Genomic DNA, 20,088 nt, shown 5'->3' with positions numbered 1-20,088 from the left:
TGCTGAACCCTCCCACCTGCTTTTCCTTTTCCGCAAACCTTCCAATCAGATGTTCCTTTGCTTGCAGCCTTCCCTACCTGCTGTCTTTTGCCTCCAAGCCTTCCAACCTGCTATTTCTTTGTCGTAAGCCTTTCTCTAGTTGTTGGCCTTTGCCGCCAAACCTCCAACTACTGTCTTTGACTGCCATGGCGCCCCAAAATCCTTTCTTTCCACAACCACGCCCCCTTACTGTAGCCTTCCCACTACCTTTGAACCAAGCTCTAGTTGGGTTTTTGTGCTGTGTCTCTGTTGTTTCCTATTTAGGCATTTGTCAGTTATAACCGCTGTTTGCTTTCAATAATAAAAGTTGCATTTCACGTTGTTTGCTTCACTCAGTATCATTTGATATCAGAGCTAGCCTAACCCTAGTCCTATCATAGGGTTTCTAACACCCGCCATACCCAAACTTATCTCCACCCCTCTTAACCACCCCCTAAAAAATTTTCATTTCCCTGCACCTTACACACCTGCTTTCACCTACCTACACCCAAAATCTTAACCACGCCCCCAAAGAGACAATTAACAGAATTTGATCATGAATCTATCATGCATGACATACAATAACTACCCCACCAAGTGTTACATCAACTCGATGACATTGAGGAAAGAAGTTAGGCGGGATCACTGTTGACCGTAACAGTGAAATCTGTGAAAGAGAACAAGAACACCTGAATCTTTTTCGTATGAAAGATTCTAGTAGAGAAGAAGACAAACCACAACGCTTTGAGATATAGTATTAGTGGAGGGCTATAGACGAGGTGTTTACTGGAGGATGCATATATGAGATGTTTGTTAGAAGATACAGAGATCAGGTGCCTATTAGAGTATACAAAGACGGAGTGTCTGCTAGGAGATACAAAGATGGCATGCCTATTGGAGGATACACATATGGAGATAAAAGTTGACCTACTAGACTTCAAGAGGAGAGTGGATCCAGATGATTTCCTCTTGTGGATGCAGATTGTTGAGCGAATCTTTAAACACAAAGAGGTCACCAATGACAGAAGAGTGAAGCTCCTCGCAACCATCAGTTAAAGAAAAATATTTCTTTGTGGTGGGAGAATTGGAAGAGGAAGGGACAAAGAGTAGGTTTTTGATACATTCACTTATTGGTAGGAAATGAAGAAGGCGATGCAGTGACAGTATGTACCCCTGTACTATCATCATGATATTTTCTTGATGCTCCACTACCTGAAGCAGGAGCTATCAGTGGAAGAGTACATGACATAATTTATGCAGCTTCAGTTAAAGTGTGAGTCGAAGGAGATAGAGGAACACACTATAACTAGATACTTGGGAGGCCTGAAGCACGCTGTCAGTAATGTGATCTAGCTGCAATACTATTGGACATTGAGGGATGTATAAATCTTAGTACTGACAGTGGAGAGACAACAAACCCTAAACCCTAACTACCGCAATCAGACAACCACCCACATTTGGAGACCTCATGAGGAATATAGTTCAAAGAGTGGAGCTGACTGGTCAGGAGTAGGACAAAGCCACTTAAAGTTAGAAGAAGCTTGAGAATAACAACACACCCACTATAGTTCGTGCCAAGAAATGCTTCAAATGCCATAGTTTTGGGCACATCCCTTCTAGTTACCCGACGAGCCGAGTTTGTCCTTGATCAAGCAAGGTGTGGTGGGGGAAGTAATAAGAGAGGAAGGAGTAGAAGAAAAGGGTGAAGAGCACCATCTTCCACCGAATAAGGTGGGTCCTACAGACTGAGGCTAGAGGGATCAACAATGGCTTCTCCATAACATATTTTACACTTGTTGCACTGTGAAGTGAAATGTATGCAGTCTCATTACTGATTGAGGGAGCAACAAGAATGTGACATCTACACAGATGGTGGGCAAGTTGAGCCTCACGACTCATAGAAATTACCAACCATACTCCCTGACGTGTTTGAGGGAGAAGAACATAGTCAGCATTGACAGGAGGTGCCTCATTGAGCATTTGATTGGAAATCAACCGCAGGACCAGATTTGGTGCGACATGGTGCCCATGGATGTCTATCATCTTTTGTTAGGGAGACGGTGGTAATTTCATCGTTGAACTCAACATGACGGGTTTAGAAATACCTACTGATTATATTTTCATTGCCAGTAGAGAGTGTTAGTAGGATTTGTTTTGGTCATGGTAAAGGAAAGCAGGACAGAGGCGCCAAAAATAGATACAGGCCAACACTACAGAGAGCATGCCAGGATATCATGATTGATACATTACCAACATGGCCGCCATCGTTAGAGGTTCAGACTATTCTCACATCAGGTAGGACAGAGCCAACCAGAGACTATCTTTGGAAGACTTTGTATGGGTAAACTTGGTACGAAGTTCCAGTTTAGTTTAACAGTGCACTCTCATATGGTTGGATCGAAATAGATGATTTCTCACAAGTGGGGAAATTCCTCGGGTGTTTTAGGAGACAGTGTGGATTGATATTAGGATCCAGGTGCTTCTTGGATCGCAGTCAAAGATCTTTCAACCTCAGGAAGTTACAACATATTCGTTACTTTCAACTTGCAGACAGAAACTTCGACAAATGAGTTTGAAGCTCCCATAATCTTGAGAGATTAACGCGGGGTACTTAAACGTGGCAAATTCACGCATAATCGGTTTGGTTCGGGCTGATCTGAGCCAAGGAGGATATGATCTGCCTTCCAAGCATGTATTTTCCTTATATTTGGAGCGAGGCCCACTCGTTTTTTTCCTAGGTCTATATATATGTTATTTATTTTGTTTTAGTGCAGTTTTGAATTCAATTTTTTGTAATGACTGCTGTCGACTTCCCAGTCTTCTTCTCTAGGGTTGTATTCGAAGACGAGAAAATGCTCCGATTGTAACTCGTCTTGAGGTGAGGTTTATCCATCCTTCCTGACATCCCCAACCTTCATCTCAATCTCCCTCCCACCCGCTATTTTTTTGCCGCAAGCCGTCCCTACCTGCTGTCCTTTGCTGCCAAGCCTTCCAACATGTTGTTCCTTTGTCGTCAGCCTTCCCTTAACCAAGTTTCCTTTGCCTCCAAGCCTTCATCGCCAAGCAACCCCAGCATCCTTTCTTTTCCCAACCACAACCCATTACTGCAGCCTTTCCACCACCTTTGAACCAAGCTCTAGTTTGGTGTCTGTTTGTGTTATGCATCTCTGTTATTTCCTATTTTAGCATGTGTTGGTTGTAACCCCTATTTTTTTTTAGTAATAAAAGTTGCATTTCCCATTGTTGTTCGATTAATTCGATATCATTTGGTATCAGAGTTAGCTTAACCCTGGTCCTCTCTTATGGTTTCTAGCAACTACCATATCTAAACCTATCTCCACCACCCCCACCACCCCCCCAAAATTTTCTTTTACCTCCATTCTACTCATCTCCCTTAACTTACCAACACCCAAAACCCTATCCATGCCCCCGAGGAGACAATTACTGGAATTTGATCAGGAATTTACTATGGATGATATACAATGACTACTCCATTAAGTGATACATTAGTTCAATGCCTTTGAAGAAAGAACTCAAAGGGGGATCATCATCAACCGTAACAGTGAAATCAGTGAAAGAGAGTACGAAGAACACCTGAATCCCTTCTATACGAATGATTCTAGTGGAGAAGATAGACCACAATGCTTTGGGGTATAGTATCAGCGAAGACCTATAGATTAGTTGCCTGTTGGAGGATACACAAGTTAGATGTTTGTTAGAAGATATAGAGATTTGGTGCTCGTTTGAGGATAAAAAGATAGTGAGCCTGCTAGGGGATACATAGATGACATGCCTATTGAAGGATACAAAGATTTAGGGAAAAAGGTGGACCTACAGGACTTTGAAGGGAGAATGGATCCAGATGATTTCCTTGAGTGGATGCAGACTGATGAGTGGATCTTTGAATACAAGGAGATACCAGATGATAGAAGAGTAAAACCACCATCAAGCTGAAGAAGAATGCTTTTTTGTCATGGGAGAATCTGAAGAGGGAGAGATAAAGAGAAGGATGCGACAAAATTACTACATGGGAGAAAATAAAGAAGGCGATGCAGTGACGATTCCTACCCCCACACCACTGCCATTATATTTTCTTGAAGCTCCACCATCTGTAGTAGGAGCTATCAGTGGAGGAGTACAAAAAAAAAAATTATGCAGCTAAAGTTGAAGTGTGAGTTGAATGAGATAGAGGAGCACGCCATAAATAGATACTTGGCGGGACTGTAGCCCGCCATCAGTAATGTGGTCTAGTTGCAAACCTTAGACACTGAATGAAGTGTAGAACTTAGGACTGAAAGTGGAGTGATAGCAGAAATAGACTAGGCAACCACCGATTGTTAAACAACCACCCACAATTGGAGATCTCAGAAGGAGCACACCTCAGGGAATGGAGCAGACTGGTCAGAAGCAGGATAAAGCCACTCGGAGTGAGAAGAAGCCTGAGAAGAGCATCACTCCCACTACAATTTTCAGTTAGAAAATGCTTTAGTTATCATTGTTTTGGGTGCATCGCTTCTAGTTGCCTGACGAGCCGAGTTGTGTCCTTCTTCGAGTAGAGTGCAGTGGAGGAAGTGAGCGAGAGGAGGCAGCTGAAGAAAAGGGTATCATCTTCCACCTGATGTGGGCAAGATGCTTGTGGTTGGATGAGTTCTACAGACCGAGGCTATGAGGAATTAGCAATGACATCGCCACAAAATTTTCTACACCTATTGCCCTGTGGAGGGAAATAGATATAGTCTAATCATTGATAAATGGAGCAGCATGAATGCAACATCTACACAGATAGTGGATAAGTTAAGTTTCACGACTCAAAGACAATTTCAACCGTACTCTCTGGTGTGATTGAGGGAGAATAATAGAGCCGACATTGGCTGGAGGTGTCTCTTGGAGTTTTTGATTGGAAACCAGCTGCGGGATCTGATTTTGTTCGATGTGGTGCTTATGGATGCTTGTTACCTTGTGTTGGGGAGACCATGATAATTTGATTGTTAGACTTAGTATGACGGGTTCTGGAATACCTACTCCTTCACTAAGGATGGCAAACATACCTACTTCTTCACTAAGGATGACAAGCATATAACCCTTCTACCTTCCGCATAGTTTGAGATTACAAGTGCCCTTGCCAATGGAGATGTGCCAGTAGGATTTGTTTTGGATAGTGGGACAAAGACGCAAATTCTAGATACAAACTAGTCACTATAGAGAGCATGTCAGGACAGCATGATCAATACCTTACCACTATGGTCTCCACCGTTGGAGGGATCTCAGTCTCTCCTTGCGTTAATTAGGATTGAGCCAACCGGGGACTACATTTGGAAGACTTTGCAGGATACAATTAGCCATGAAGTCCTAGTTCAATTCAATAATGCACCCTCATATGGTTGGATCAATATGGATGACTGCTCACAAGTGTTTTGGGAGATTGTGTAGCCGAAACTAGGATCCATGTGCTTCTTGGGCCGCGATTGAAGTTTCTTCAACCACGAGAAGTTACAGTAGCTCTGCCACTTTTAACCTGCAGGCAGAAGCTTTGATAAATGAGGCTGAAGCTCCCCCAATCTTGGGAGACTGATGAGGGGGGCCTTTTGCCCTGAGACGACGAATTCACAAACACGACAAAAGTCGCGCATAATTGGTTTGGTCTAGGCCGGTCCCGGCCAAGGAGGGATAGACCGATCATTTCAAGCATTTTTGTTCCCTCATATTTTGAGCAGGGTTCACTCCTTTTCACCCTAGGTCTATATATGTTATTTGTTGTGTTTTAGGGTAGTTTCAGATTCAGTTTTTTGTGAGGACAGCTGTCAGCTTCTCGGTCTTCCCCTCTATGCCTGTATCCGAAGGCGAGAAGGTGTTTTGATTGTAACTCATCCCGAGGAGATGTTTATCTAACATTCCCTTCATCCCCAACCTTCATCTCAACCTCTCAAGATGTTATCTTTCTCGATTGAGTCCTCTTACCTGTTGTTCCTTTTCCACAAGCCTTCCAATCTACCGTTCCTTTGTCACAAGCCGTCCAATATGTGTTCCTTTGCCCCAACCTTCCCTAATTGCTATCCATTGCTGCCAAACCTTCCAACCTACTGTTCCTTTGCTACCAGTCTTCCCTACCCTCTGTCCTTTGTCCCCAAGACTTCCAACTGTTGTCCTTGACTGCCAAGCCACCTCGACATCCTTTCTTTCCCCAACCACATTCCCTTTATTGCAACATTCTCACCACCTTTGAATCAAGCCCTAGTTAGGTGTCTGTGTTGTGTGAATTTGTTGTTTCCTATTTCTGCATGTGTTGAATGTAACTTTTATTTGCTTTTTTGTAATAAAACTTGTATCAGAGCTAGCCTAACCCTAGTCCTGTCCTAGGGTTTCTAGCATCCTCCATACCCAAACTTTTCACCCCCTCCCCTCAAAATTTTCTTTTCCCTCCACCCTTCATTGCTCCCTCCACCTACCTACACCAAAACCCTAACCATGCCACCGCAAAGACAATTGTTGTATCTGATCACGAATCTAACATGTACAACATACATCTTCTCCGCGAATTATTACATTGGCTCTATTCCATTGAGAAAAGAACACAAGGCGAGGTCACCATCGACCGTAACAGTGAAATCCATGAAAGGTAGCAAGAACACTTGAATTCCTTTGGTAGGAATGATTTTGGTCAAGAAGAAGACAAGCCACAATACTTTGAAATACAAAATCAACGGAGGCTTAGAAATTAGTTGACTGCTGGAGGATATAGAGATGAGGTGTCTGTTGCAAGATACAAAGATAAGATGTCTCTTAAAGGATACAAAGATGTGGCGCCCGTTAGACGATATGAAGATGGAATGCCTACTAGGAGATGTTGAGATAACATGCCTATTAGTGAATATAGGCATCTTGGAATAAAGGTTTACCTATCAGACTTCGAGTAAAGAATGGATCCAGATGATTTCCTTGAGTGGATGTAAGACTGTTGAGTAGATATTTTATTACAAGGAGGTTCTCGATGACAAGAGTGAAGCCTGACACCATCAAGTTGAAGAATGTTTCTTTGTGGTGGGAGAACTCGAAGATGGAAAAATAGAGAGAGTGCCACGACTGAATCTCTTCTTGGGAAAAAATGAAGACGACGATTCAAAGACTGTACCTACCGCTTTGCTACCGTCTAAATATTTTATTAAAGTTCCACTACCTGCAACAGAAGGAACTATCAGTGAAGGAATACACGATAGAGTTTATGCTTCTTAAGTTGAAGTTTGAGTCGAAGAAAACGGACCAGATACTTAGGAGGCCTGAAGAATTGTGCTCTTCATCGAGCAGGGTGCACTGGAGGAAGCGAGCAAAGAAGAGACAAATGAATAAAAGGGTGAGAAGTATCATCTTCCACTGGATGATGGTAAGATGCTTGTGGTTCGATGGGTCCTATAGGCTGATGCTATGAGGGGTCAGCAGTGGCTTTTCCGCAACATATGCTCCACCTATTGCATTATGATAGGAAAAATATGTAGTCTCATCATCGATGGAGGGTACAACAAGAATGTGATATCTACATAGATGGTGGACAAGAGTCTCACGATTCAAAAACATTCGCAATCATATTCCTTAACGTGGTTAAGGGAGAAGGATATAATCGGCATTGACAGGAGATGTCTTATGGAGTTTTCGATTGGGAACCTATTACGAGATCAGATTTAGTGCGATGTGGTGCCCATGAATGTCTGCCAGCTTTTTTGTAAAGAGAGCTTGACAATTTGATCGTTGGACTTAATATGTCGGGTTCAGGAATACCTATTCCTTTACCAAGGAAGGCAAACACATGGTCGTTCTATCTTTTGCGGAGTCCGAGATTACATGTGCCATTGTGAGAAGTGTCAGTAAGTTTTGTTTTGGTGATGATAGAGGAAAGCGAGACAGAGGTGTTGATTCTAGATGCATGCTAATCACCACAAAGAGCATATCGGGACATCATGATCGATGCCTTACCACCATGACCACCACCATTAGAGGGAGTTTAGTCTGTTCTCACTTCAGGTATGATCGAGCCAACTGTGGACTACTTTTGGAAGACTCTATACGGTACACTTGGCAAAAAGTCTCAATTCAGTTCAACAGTGCACTCTCATATGATTGGATCAATATGGTTGAATGTTCGCAAGTGAGGAAAACTCTTCATGTGTTTTGAGAGACAGTGCAGTTAACAGTGAGATTTGGGTGCTTCTCAGGCCACATTCAAATTTTCTTCAACCTCGGGAAGTTATAGCAACTCTGCTACTCTTTCAAGGTGCAAAGCGAAGCTTCAACAAATGAGGTTGAAGCTCTCCCCATCCCGGGAGACTGATGCGGGGCACCTTCTACCCCAAACTTAACGAAGTCTTGGACGCGACAAAAGTCGTGCAACATTGGTTTGGTCTGGGCTGATCTTAGCCAAAGAGGGACCGACCGACCCTTCCGTTCATGGAGTTCCCTCCTATTCAGAGTGCGGTGCCCACTCCTCTTTATCGTGGATATATATATATATATATATATATATATATTAGAAAAAACCCGAGGGCAAATATATTAATACGAAAAAGATACAAAATGTTGTATGAGAGGACTTAAAAGAAAGCTTAACTCATAAAATACAAAACACACAAAACTCAAATAAAACAAACATATAAAAAGATCGAAAATCAGAAATCCAAAAAAAGGCACAAAATTGTTGGGGACGTTCCACTTTAGTCCTCCTGCCTCTAGTTCTCGGAAGTGAGCCGACTAACAAATTTGTAAGGTGTGTACCATTGCCCGTAGTAATCAAAATATCATCTATCAGATTCCTGAGCTCAAGTAGATCTTTATTCTTCTTCTTCCTCCTCGATGTGTAGACCTGTCATTCCTCATCCGATGATTGATTTATCTGATCAGTAGATTCCAAAGGTAGTCAGATAGGTGTAGGTCGTTGCATGTCTTGATCCCCATGAGCCTGAGTAATATTAATATCTTTCTGGACCTGATGAAGCGGTTGTGAAGCAATAGAAGTATTTCCACCTGTATTATCAGTGATAGGTTCTCGGGCAAGCGGGGTCTGAAGAAACTCCCTCTCCCCCACGATAGGAGGTTCCAAAGACGAGAGAGCTGTAACTGGGGATTGAATGGTTGTCATATTGTCTGTCTGATCAGGAGGAGATGGAATCATAGCCTCTAGCGGAGCAATTTGCTTTTTTGGTCTGAGTTGGGGGTGTAGATGGTGACATTAGGAACTGGAGTGTCCGAACATACGACTGTTCGAACAATACGACGGAAAATGTTCAATCTCTACCTTCTGCCAATATCCATAGTATTGTGTGTCCAACCAGATTTCCTCAGAAGCGGGTGAAGTGATGTCTCTTTCAACAAGTACTCTAGCTTCAGAAGGACGAGACAGATTAAAAGTAGGAATGTCCGTCTTGAGTGGCTTCCCATAAGCTGAGGCAATAAAATATAATACTTTTTGAGAAAAATAATGAAATTTCAGACCAGAGAGACGAATCCAAACCGAAATGATTGGTGGTTCCGTCTGTGGGTCAAATTCCACAGACCATTTCAGAATCTTTATTGCTCTGTTATCAATCATTATTATCCTTATAGCAAATAATCGCATGTAATCTTCTTCGTTGCTAATTTGAAAAAGAATGTGTCTCTCATCTAATAATCCAATTTTCCCTTTTTTAACAAGGTCCATAAGTTCAAATTCTTTGCGAATGAGCTCCAATTTGGGATGACCATATAGAAATTTTCCAATCAAATTCAGACGAAAGGAGGAAGCAAGTTGAATACCTTCAGCTTCTGTAAAAAAAATGACAGACTTCTCATTCTTCCTACCAGGTTTCTTGATGTCATCCGCCCGCTCAAACGGAGGGAAAAATGATGATTTTGGTGTGTCTGAAGTGTGGACACCGGAAAGGGCAGCTACATACGATTTGTCTGAAGCCATCCTCAAGGATAGGTGCAACGTTTAGAGAACGTTTAGAGAAGAAAGCAAACAGAAGAAAGCAAACAGAGGAAAAAAAAACGCATCGAAATAGCCGAACGACGCGGTGAGACCGAGCGCAGTCTCAATTGCGAGCATGCGAGGTTGAGCTGTACGCGAGCGACGAGACGGGCCGCAGAGGAAGAATCGAGCGCATAATGGGAGACGAGCCTCGTTTCAGAGGAACGGGGGAGACGAAGAGCGCGAAGACGCCGAGAGGAAACACGCGAGCGAGCGAGAGAGAGAGAGCGAAGTCATAATTTGTTGCTAGGGTTCGCCATCGGGTGAAACCTTAGCAGAGCCGAGCGAGGAAGACGATGCCATCGGGCATGATCTCGCCGTTCTACGCTCTGGTGTGAGTGTATATATATATATATATATATATATATATATAGTATTTGTTGTGTTTTAGTGGTTTTGGATTTGGATTCAGTTTTCTGTGAAGACAACCATGAACTTCCCGTTCTTCGCCTCTATGGATGTATTCGAATGGGAGAAGGTACTTTGGGTGTAACTCGTTTAATTGTTGTCTAACATATTCAATTACTTTTTTATATTATTTAATTGATGTGATAAAGATCTTGTAAAACCTCAAAATTTTTCTTTGTTTCTCTATTACTTTCTTCTCTATAGATTTATCCCCTGCATATTAATCAAGTTCTAGCGTGCCTATAAATTGATTTAAATCCATTTTGGTGTGGTGAGATTGGATGATGCCTCGAACAAAAAGTCAAGCTACAAACCTTATACATCTTTTTAGTCTTTCTTTAAAATTTATACATAGGTTACGTAAATAATCATTCACTCAACATATCTATATCTATATATATATATATATATAGCTTGCATGAGCATATCCACAGAAAGCGGTTTCCATGAAAATTACAATCTTTACTAATATGATAAGGGGGTAAATAGGTTTTAAATCTTGTTATAATCTCGTACGTTTAACTCTAGAAAGTCTGCTATCAGTAAAATTTAGGTTGAATTCAAGGAAATGAGAAAGGTATAATCATTTTAAATTTTGCAACGCATTGAAGTTAATTGCATACAGACCAGAATCCAAGAAAATTCTGGTATTAATCTAGTTTTAAATATTTCATATTTGATAATATTTCATGAGCATATTATTTACTCTTTAGATTCTTCTTCTTTTTAATTGTCTTCCATGTGATTCTACTTCCAGTCATCTTTCATATACTGCACAACTTGTACCGGAGGCTACGTTGAATGATGAGATTGTGTTCAGTTTTGATGATTGATTTTAAAGTTTCTAATTTGTTTTTGTGATAGACAAGTTTGTGATGATTCATGGATTATTTTATAGGAAGGCTTGTATTTTTTTTTGTTTGATGTAAAACAAATGCTAAATTTTTCATAGCCAAATTTCAAGCAGGGTAGTGTTGATGGATATTCACGTTTCTTCTCATTGTAAGTGTCACATCAAGCTGAGTTGAATTTTGTTTTTCTTAATTCGAACAGATTGATGTAAGTCTTGGGTAGTGATTGGCTTTATCCTTGTAAGCTTAGCTATGGCTATTGGTTTTATCCTTTGGTAATTATTATGATTTGTTTTTGGCAATTCTTATGATTGGGTGTCTTTGATTTTGCGGGTTTATGCTGCAGTGTTGTTGGTTTGGGCGATGAAGGACTATGGCATGGATTGCCTTGGGCATTTTTTGGTTTTAAGCTTGTGATTATTATAACATTGGAGATAATGTCCAACACACTCCACTCGTATGGGTATGTTCTATTTATTATTTCCTTGACATGTGTTGCCTAAGAAAAACTAGATGAGGAGTTTTTATAGGTTGATTTCCAGATCAAATTTTGATTTGGAAATTGCTAATTTTTGAGTTTTCATGATAATTTGACTTGAATTAGAACCATACTTATATGACGCCAACTCTAACATAGGATGAGAATTCTATAAATTGACATCATAGGCATAAAACTTATTAATTTTGATTGAATAAAATTTCTTCATCTAATTTTCAATCTTGTGTCTACAAGTTGTATGCATGATTCATTTGTACATGGTGTAAGTGCAATTACCTATTTCTAATAAAAAAAATTCTATTAATGATGTTAGACTTAGATTTCGTACTATTATTGCTTTTTTTATGTAATTTCTTATAAATTACCTTTTATTAACTTGTTAGCGTCCTTAATTTAGTTCAAATTCGTGATATATGAGAAACTAGTTAAGTATAATTGCCTGTTAATTTTGTTTGATTAAAACTTTCTTCAGATCTATTCAAACATTCTATTATTACTTGAGCTCTAAGTTTTGTTTTATTATTTGCATCTAAGTTGTTGGCTTATTTAGTGTTTAATTATTTTATGAATCTCAGGCTTTCTTACGTGATTTATATACATTGCGTCATTCAAACAAACCCTTAGGGCTTATTTGGGATGACTATTGTTTTAAAAGACATTTCTTAGTGCGTTTTTTAATTATTATTTAAAATAAATCTAGTTATTTTAAGAACACTTAAAACAACTTTTAATATTTTTATTGTTTTTAAAAACTATTACCATTTGGCACTATCAACAAAACTGCTATCGCTGGTCGCCACCATTGGCTGCCATTATTACTAGTGGTGGAAACCACCGCCAAACATTGCTGCCACTACCTGTTGACAACTGCCGCCGCTACCACCGCACAAATAAATAAAAATAATATGTTTTTTATATAGCAAGCATATTTTGTTTATTGGCAAAACAAAAATAAAATAAAATGACAATAAGAAATAAAAAAACAAAAAATAAATGTGATTTCAAATGATCCCTTATCTGTTCTACTTTAGTTGGTCAGTTTTATTGTTACTTTTGTTACTGTTTTTATCTCTTCGTTTGTTTTCTCTTTACTATTTTTTCTAGGCCATTCTACATCACTATCTGTATTTACTTTCAAGATATTTTAGTTTAATTTTACTGAACCATGAATGCTCGACAATTTTATTTTGTCATACATTATATATATTCTGCACGACTTCTAAAATGTTGAAGTATGACCTAAATCTGATTGGTATTTGCACAACAAAATTGCAAACATAAATATTATATCGTGCTTGCTAAAATAATCTCAGTGCTGCCGGATGTCCTAAAGCAAGAATTGGAGTTGTTGGTGCTGGCACAGCAAGTGTCTTTCATGAGAATTTACCGTCATGCGAAAAAACACTTGAGATTGCATTTTCCCCTTCAAAAGGTAAACTGGTGTTCTAGTAGTTTTATGTAGGGTGCTCTATTGATAATTACACACACACACACACAGACACACACACACACAAACACAGAGGGTCTTGTAGCATAGTTTTTTAGAACGTAGACCTAACTTTGTATTAGTTCTCTCAGCTACTGGCAAAGTATTAGCATCAGAGCTTCCAAATGATTGTCTCGGCACTTGTAAAGTTCTATATCCTGCGTCTGTGAAGGCTGGAAATGAAATTGGTATCTTATCATCTTTTTGGCAGTATTTTTTGATTCATTTCCTTAGTTTTGCCAGTATTTTTTTTACTATGTCGAAATACTCATTTGATACTCCTGCTCTTCATGTTTCTTTCTCTAACATGCTTATTGAAAAATATCATTGCTTTTGGATGCTTCCTTTTTTCTTGAACCATACTTGATTATGCCAACAAAATTTGGGTTAGAATGAAAAAAAAAGGTTGGACAAACTTCGCATCAGTAAAATTGGTTTGAAATTTCTAAACAAGTATGTATTAATTTGGTAGTCCTTTTTTATGGCCTGTTGGGCACATTGAAGACAATTGTCCTCCTATTTTCTAGAGGATTCAGCACAGCCATTGTGCTTTGTGTAGCTCTCCTCATGAGGACCTCGAACACCTTTTTTGGCTGCCCACTTAATATATCTATTTTCTCATATCATCGTAACATTTTTACCTCTATAACCATTGACCTTCCATCCATCTATGTTGACCATATTTTCTTCCCCTCTTTGCTGGGAACTTCTCATTGTCTTAGCGTGCTTTTTTCGATGCCTAGCTTAGATCTTATTGCGCGTGAACCCCTTTCTTTTCTTTCTGTAATTGGCTTAGACTTAGGATGTATGTCATACCTCATATCTGAAAGGTTGTACACACTAACTGCACATGTTGCGATGAAGGATGAATCTGAACTTTCGAGATAAACTTCAAAGTAAATTATTTCTATTTTGTATTCACAAGAGAAAAAATTTATATATAAATGATTGTAAGCATACATATGAAAGAAAGCAACTAAACAAAGGAAAATAAAATAATATTTTTTTACTTTGATAAAATCTTAAAGTAGCTCAAGAAAAAAACAAAAAAAAAGAACCAATAGAGAAAAAATTGGACGAACGACTACTTGAACAAATACCACTAAAACTTAGCATGAATATAAGTACAAACTATAACATAAAATCAAAATAAAAATACAACATAAATTCAAGTATCGAATACAATAGCTACTATTAAGAAGTCTATCATATAATGATGGTCTACTAAATGACCTGGTAAAACCTATCATAAAAAAAGTTTTACGATAGATGGATTTTTCATTTCAAGCTTAATAAGCAACTCATATTTTCTTAATATAAATGACAAGACATTGATGTATGCATTATGAGTGATAAAAGAGGTATACTATATTAATTAATTGCATTGATAAATGTAATCTTGTCATTGCATAAAAGCATAAGTATCATGCCTTAAAAATTATTTACCGTGTAGTGATTGTCATGAATATTTATATGAAACTTATAATTAATACATTTTTATGCAAATACATCTTGGTGCAACTAAAATATGTTAATTATATATTTTTAAAGTTGACTCATCACTCATTTATCATTTTTTATGTATATTTCTATAATGGATTTTACTGTAACACCTTGAAAATACGCACCAACCAATAAAGAATCAATGATTTCTCTGTGGAGCCATCGATCCACTGAGCCAATATAAAAAATGTATTACCAATCTATACATCCATTGTTAACATGCATTTGTATTTATAATAAGAATTATTTAGCATGTTTTTTCTAATCAATATTATTAATGCTAATTTTAATAAAATATGATTTGCAGGATTAAAGTTTATTAGATTTAACAAAGATAGTGTGTGTGAGAGTAATTCTTGCTAGCAGGGATCTATTCAATATTAGAATTTATGTAGCCATAGATCAAAGCAAGCTATCTGCATTACATGATGTTTAATTATGAACATTAGAAAAAATCTGCGAGAGCATGAATGATAGTTATTGAATCTGAAATGCAGGTAAGTTAACCTTGTTGGGAAAAACTATGGCAATAAAGCGAAAAATTGGAACGAGAAAATGCGCAAAAACAGAAAACACAGTGGAGCACACAAATTTACGTGGTTTGGCAAATTGCCTACATCCATGGAGTTGCAGAGGATTTTATTGGCCTGATGAATTACTCCCGTCGATCGCCTCGAGGATTCACAAGAAAATTTTCTCTTTCTCTCTCTCTCTCCTCACATTCTCTCTCTCTCTCTCTAACCAAGAGCCACCAACGAGAAGAAGACTAAAGCAAGAAAACTTGCAAGCTTTTTCTTCCTTCCTGTAATTAGCAAACTGCAGAAGAGGATTAGGAGGAGCTATTTATCATACAGCACTAGATGCATCAATTTAAAGCATGCATTTTTCAGCCCAAAAGGCAAGGCCCAAATAACAGGAAATCCGGAGGAAGGATTTCCCTCCTGTTTCCTGAAAGTCCATTGATGGCGGGATCCACAGCGGAAATTGAAGAGGCAGGATCCTCATTTGGAAGGAGAACCGGGAATAGGTAATAGAGGAGGCGAGATCCTCTATAGAAAAGCACCAGGCGGGCTCATAGAAAGGAAACAAATAACAAAGGCAATTAATTAATTACAAAACAATTAATTAGCTGCCTTAATTAACAGTGGACCGGGCTCCACTAATCTTAACAAACCTATAATAAATATTAATGAGTTATTTCAAGTTGCAACACCAAAATTATCTTTTTTTGAGATCTAAGCGCCACCTCAAGTCTAAATTGTATAAAATTTCAATCATTTACACACACTTTTATATGCATTGGAATTTGCAAATCAAAGGTTAGTTATTATGAGTGCAGTTTTATCGATATAGGTTATTTTGTAATCAACCTTCATTAATTATTATTATTATGAAATCGTTCATAGCAATATTATATCTAATCATGAAATATATCTTAGATTAGATAAAGAAAACTCTAAATCTTAGATTAAAGTAAAAACTATATCACTCAACATAGCTTTCTAAAGTATTGAAGAGAAAGATAGTTTAAATATTAATGATGAACGGAATTTTATTGTACAAATTGAAACTAAAAAATAAGAGAGGAAGTGGATGTGATTATTGGCAAGTTTGCGATGATTTGGAGGCAGCACAAGAGTTATAATACTTATATCGGTTGCTAGGATTTATTATTGAGGAAGAATATGAGATTTATAGCTAAAGAGAAAGAAAAATTGCTTGATTGTGTGGAAAAGAAGATGGTTTATGGCCCTTGGTTGATGACACGGGTGAGGAGGAAGGCTTTCGGATGCTTAGGGGAAACAATATAGAGAATGTTCGATTGAGGAAGGAGATGAATGAGAGAGAAGTCTCTGATGGCTACGAGCGTGAGAAGTAAAAAGTGTGTATGGTGACCTAAGGTGGCTGTGAGATGCGAGATCTTTGCACAATTTTGGTAAGGTGTGAGATCTCTGAATTGATTGTGTGTGGAGATGGTTTTACAAGGCTATAAAAAAGGAGAGGAGTGTAGGGTTTTGCAATTTGGTTAGGCACTATTGGGGAATTCACATGAGTTTGTTTCGGTTCGATTTGGGTAAGGGTATGTAGTTTAGTTCATTACACCCAGTAAAAAAAATATATATGTATTCAAATGCCATCTTCTTTTTTTATTAATGACAACCCATAATTCATGAACAATTTTTCAATAACATGGATGATACTAGATTTAACCAACCAACAAGAGGAAAACCAAATTTTATTTTGGAAATCAAATAAGAAATTACAACCAACATATAAAAATATGAAATTGCAATGACTGACAACACAAACTCAAGCTGGGGGGTAGAACCATGGGTGGTGGTTGTGGTGGCGGTCAACGGGTGTTTGAAAGGTGGCACAGGGGTGGAAAAGGCGGTTGATAAGCACAAAATACTAAGGTGGTTATTTCTCTGGTGTCGGACAATAAGTAAACAATTGGGAGCTATGGGGAGGGTTGTCCGGGGTGATGGCAACAAGGATGGAGGGTTGAAATGGCGGTGATAGTTAAGAGGAGGGGTTGGACATAACGACAGTGAAGGTGGAGGGTTGGAACAACAATGACAATGTGGAGGAAATGAAATCTGCAAGAAAAACAACAAATAAGTGCTATTATGGGTGGTGACAACGAGGGAGGATGCTTGGAAGCGAAGTGAGAGGGATGTGGAAGAGTCGGGGAAGAATAGATATCGCTTGGGGAGAGAAATACAACCGGACTACCACTTGACCCTTGAAGGAGAATTATCACTTCATAATGAGATACAGTCGAAGCATTACTCACCCTTGGATAAAACCCTAGAAGCGAAAACATGGAGATGCTGATGGTTGTCCCGACATAAATCTCCAAAAAACTAACTCTAGACTCTCACAAATGTAAATTTATAATAATATAATAATTAGGAGTGGCCCAAGGGACCGGCTAACACTTCACAACAATGAAAAGCTTGGACCGAATCGGTCTAGTCAAATAGGCGCTCCGCTCGCTTCAAATGTGGCTATTTCCGCATCCAGTGTCTTGTCTTTGGGGTTTGCGAGATCTTAGACCTCATCTGTCAAAACTTCTTTGTTCTTATGACATGGAGTCAGGTCGACCACGTTGAAGGTTGCAAAAATGTTAGTCTCCCGATGAGTCAATCTTATAAGCATTGTCATTCCAAAGCACATCCTGATAAAATAAGTATCCATCATCTTTTGGCATAACCCGAGCTGGAGCTGCATATAGACGCAGATTCTTATGTGCTGCAAATTTCAAGCAGGTAAATCTATAATCTGCTTTCTTCCTATTCTCGTACTCGGTTGCATGTATCTGAGAAACTAACTCTGGAACGACATCTATGGTAGGCTAGACCACACTGCAGTATAACCACTCAGGAGAGGCTTATTTTTCTACAAAAGGACCTGAATTTCACTGTAAGATGTTCTTTCCCCCAAAGATTCTACAGCGATTTCCAACGCCATGATTCATATTTTCTGCCTGATCATCTGTTGGTGGGTACACTACGGAATTGATTTTCATACCCAAATGATTTCATATAATCTTCGAGAAGTGGCACAAATGAATCTCATCTCTGACGTTGGTCCTCCATCAGTAGTGGTAACTCAAGAAGTAGATTATTTATTTGAAAAGTCTGAAATTCTCTTATCTGGGGTTGTCATGTGTCGGGTGTAGGTTTTTTGAACTTAGGACTGTCTTGGACCATCAATGTTAATTCTGTTGGAGTCTCTCTCCTGGGATCGATTTGAACTATGTGTTTTTCTTCCTCATTAGTTGGAATCTAGCATTCCTCGTTTGTGTCATCACCTTCTTCAGTATCTACAATGGCATTGCCCATCTCTTCATTTGTTTCCTCATTAGTAGAAGAGATCATTCTTCTAGTTGGGCAATCTGATCCAATGTGCCCAAACCCGTGCCACTTAAAACACTTCCTAACTGGAATGGATTTGGGAATGCGAAATGATTTCACCTATTCTCAACTCTGAATCAGTTCTTCCTCAGGTGGGGACTTGAGTCTTCATTGGGGTGTACTCTTGCTGCGTGAGCCTGGGGTTGAATTTGACCTGTAAGGTATGTTCATCTGGTGATATTGTTGTAACTGGTGAGGTCTTATGAATATTGTCTATAAGTGGGGGTAGGTACTGATGCTACATCTCTCATTTTATCTTGGACTAGGTAGTTGTCTTATCTTTTCCCTCACGCTAGCGTAGGTGCTTTAAAATTTCTCACCAAAATAATGCACTTTTTAATAACATGCTGGCGGCTAGTTTCATCATTTTGTCCCGCGGGATGTCCTGCTACACAAAAAAGTTCCACGTTATGGAGTAACTTAATGAACTCGTTTAGATCCAAGTGACCATCAAAATATGAAATATTCACATTTATTTCAAGATCCTGGATTCTCTGATTTTTCATGCCAAATTTGCAGGATAGTCGTGCTTCATCTCTAGAATCTGTATTGTAGAAAGGATTCACTGCATTCTTTCGATTTGCCAAGCCATAGTTGTGGCTATGGGCGACCCTTCCAGATTGTCTTCTCTTGAAGGCAGTGAGCCTCTGTTGTAGTTGGAGGATTTCCCGCCGCACGTCCTCTATAGAAGGTTTTAGGACATCTCTTTGTGGATTTATCATAAACGACATTGTACATTTCTTCCCAGACAGGTCTCAGACAATTGTTTCTTTTGTGGAGTGGTTGTGGTTGGGTTTGGGGTTTGGATTTGGGTAGGTGAAAGTGGGTGCATTAGTAGATGCTAAAAGTTCTAGGATAAGACTAGGGTTAAGCTAGCTCTGATACCAAATGATACTATAATTAACCAAACAAAAATATAAAAACTTAATTTTATTATGGAGATCTAATAGTTAATTACAATCAGTGTACGAAAATTTGAAATTGCAACAACTGTCAATACAAACTCAAGCTAGGGGATAGATCCAGGGTGATGGTGGGCGAGGGTTTGGAAGGTGTCGTAGGGGTGGAAAAAGCGGCTTGTAACCAGAAAATAGTAAGGCGGTTTTTTCCTTGGTGCTTGATAGCAAGTAAACAATAGGGAGCGATCTGGAAGGGCTGATCAGGGTGATGGTAGCAAGGATGGAGAACTGAAATGGTGGCGGCAGCCAAGAGGAAGGGCTGAATAGCAACGACATAAAGGTGTAGGCTGGAATAACAATGACAGCGAAGATGAAAGGGCTGGACAGAGGAAATCTACATGAGAAACAACAAATAAGTGTTGTTCTAGGCGGCGACAGTGAGGGTGAATGCGTGGCAACTAAGCAGGAGGGATCTGGAAGAGTCGGGGAAGGATAAATACCAAATTGGGAACA

At 39.1% G+C, this 20,088-nt stretch overlaps 1 protein-coding gene across 2 annotated transcripts in view; it reads left to right on the top strand.

Annotated features, from left to right (window-relative positions):
* Positions 1–20,088, top strand: part of LOC110026630 (uroporphyrinogen-III synthase, chloroplastic) — a 41,917-nt gene that overhangs the window by 7,033 nt on the left and 14,796 nt on the right. Inside the window, exons 4-6 of one of the 2 annotated variants that reach the window (XM_020727636.1) lie at positions 11,615–11,731; positions 13,081–13,199; positions 13,346–13,441. In XM_020727636.1, coding sequence (XP_020583295.1) covers positions 11,615–11,731; positions 13,081–13,199; positions 13,346–13,441 — 332 coding nt within the window. The remainder of the gene's footprint in view (positions 1–11,614; positions 11,732–13,080; positions 13,200–13,345; positions 13,442–20,088) is intronic. The other variant, XM_020727637.1, reaches the window with a different exon arrangement.

This window comes from Phalaenopsis equestris, unplaced genomic scaffold (genome assembly GCF_001263595.1).
Source record: "Phalaenopsis equestris unplaced genomic scaffold, ASM126359v1 Scaffold000390, whole genome shotgun sequence".
NCBI lineage: Eukaryota > Viridiplantae > Streptophyta > Magnoliopsida > Asparagales > Orchidaceae > Phalaenopsis > Phalaenopsis equestris.
This window is presented reverse-complemented; position numbering and strand designations above follow the sequence as displayed.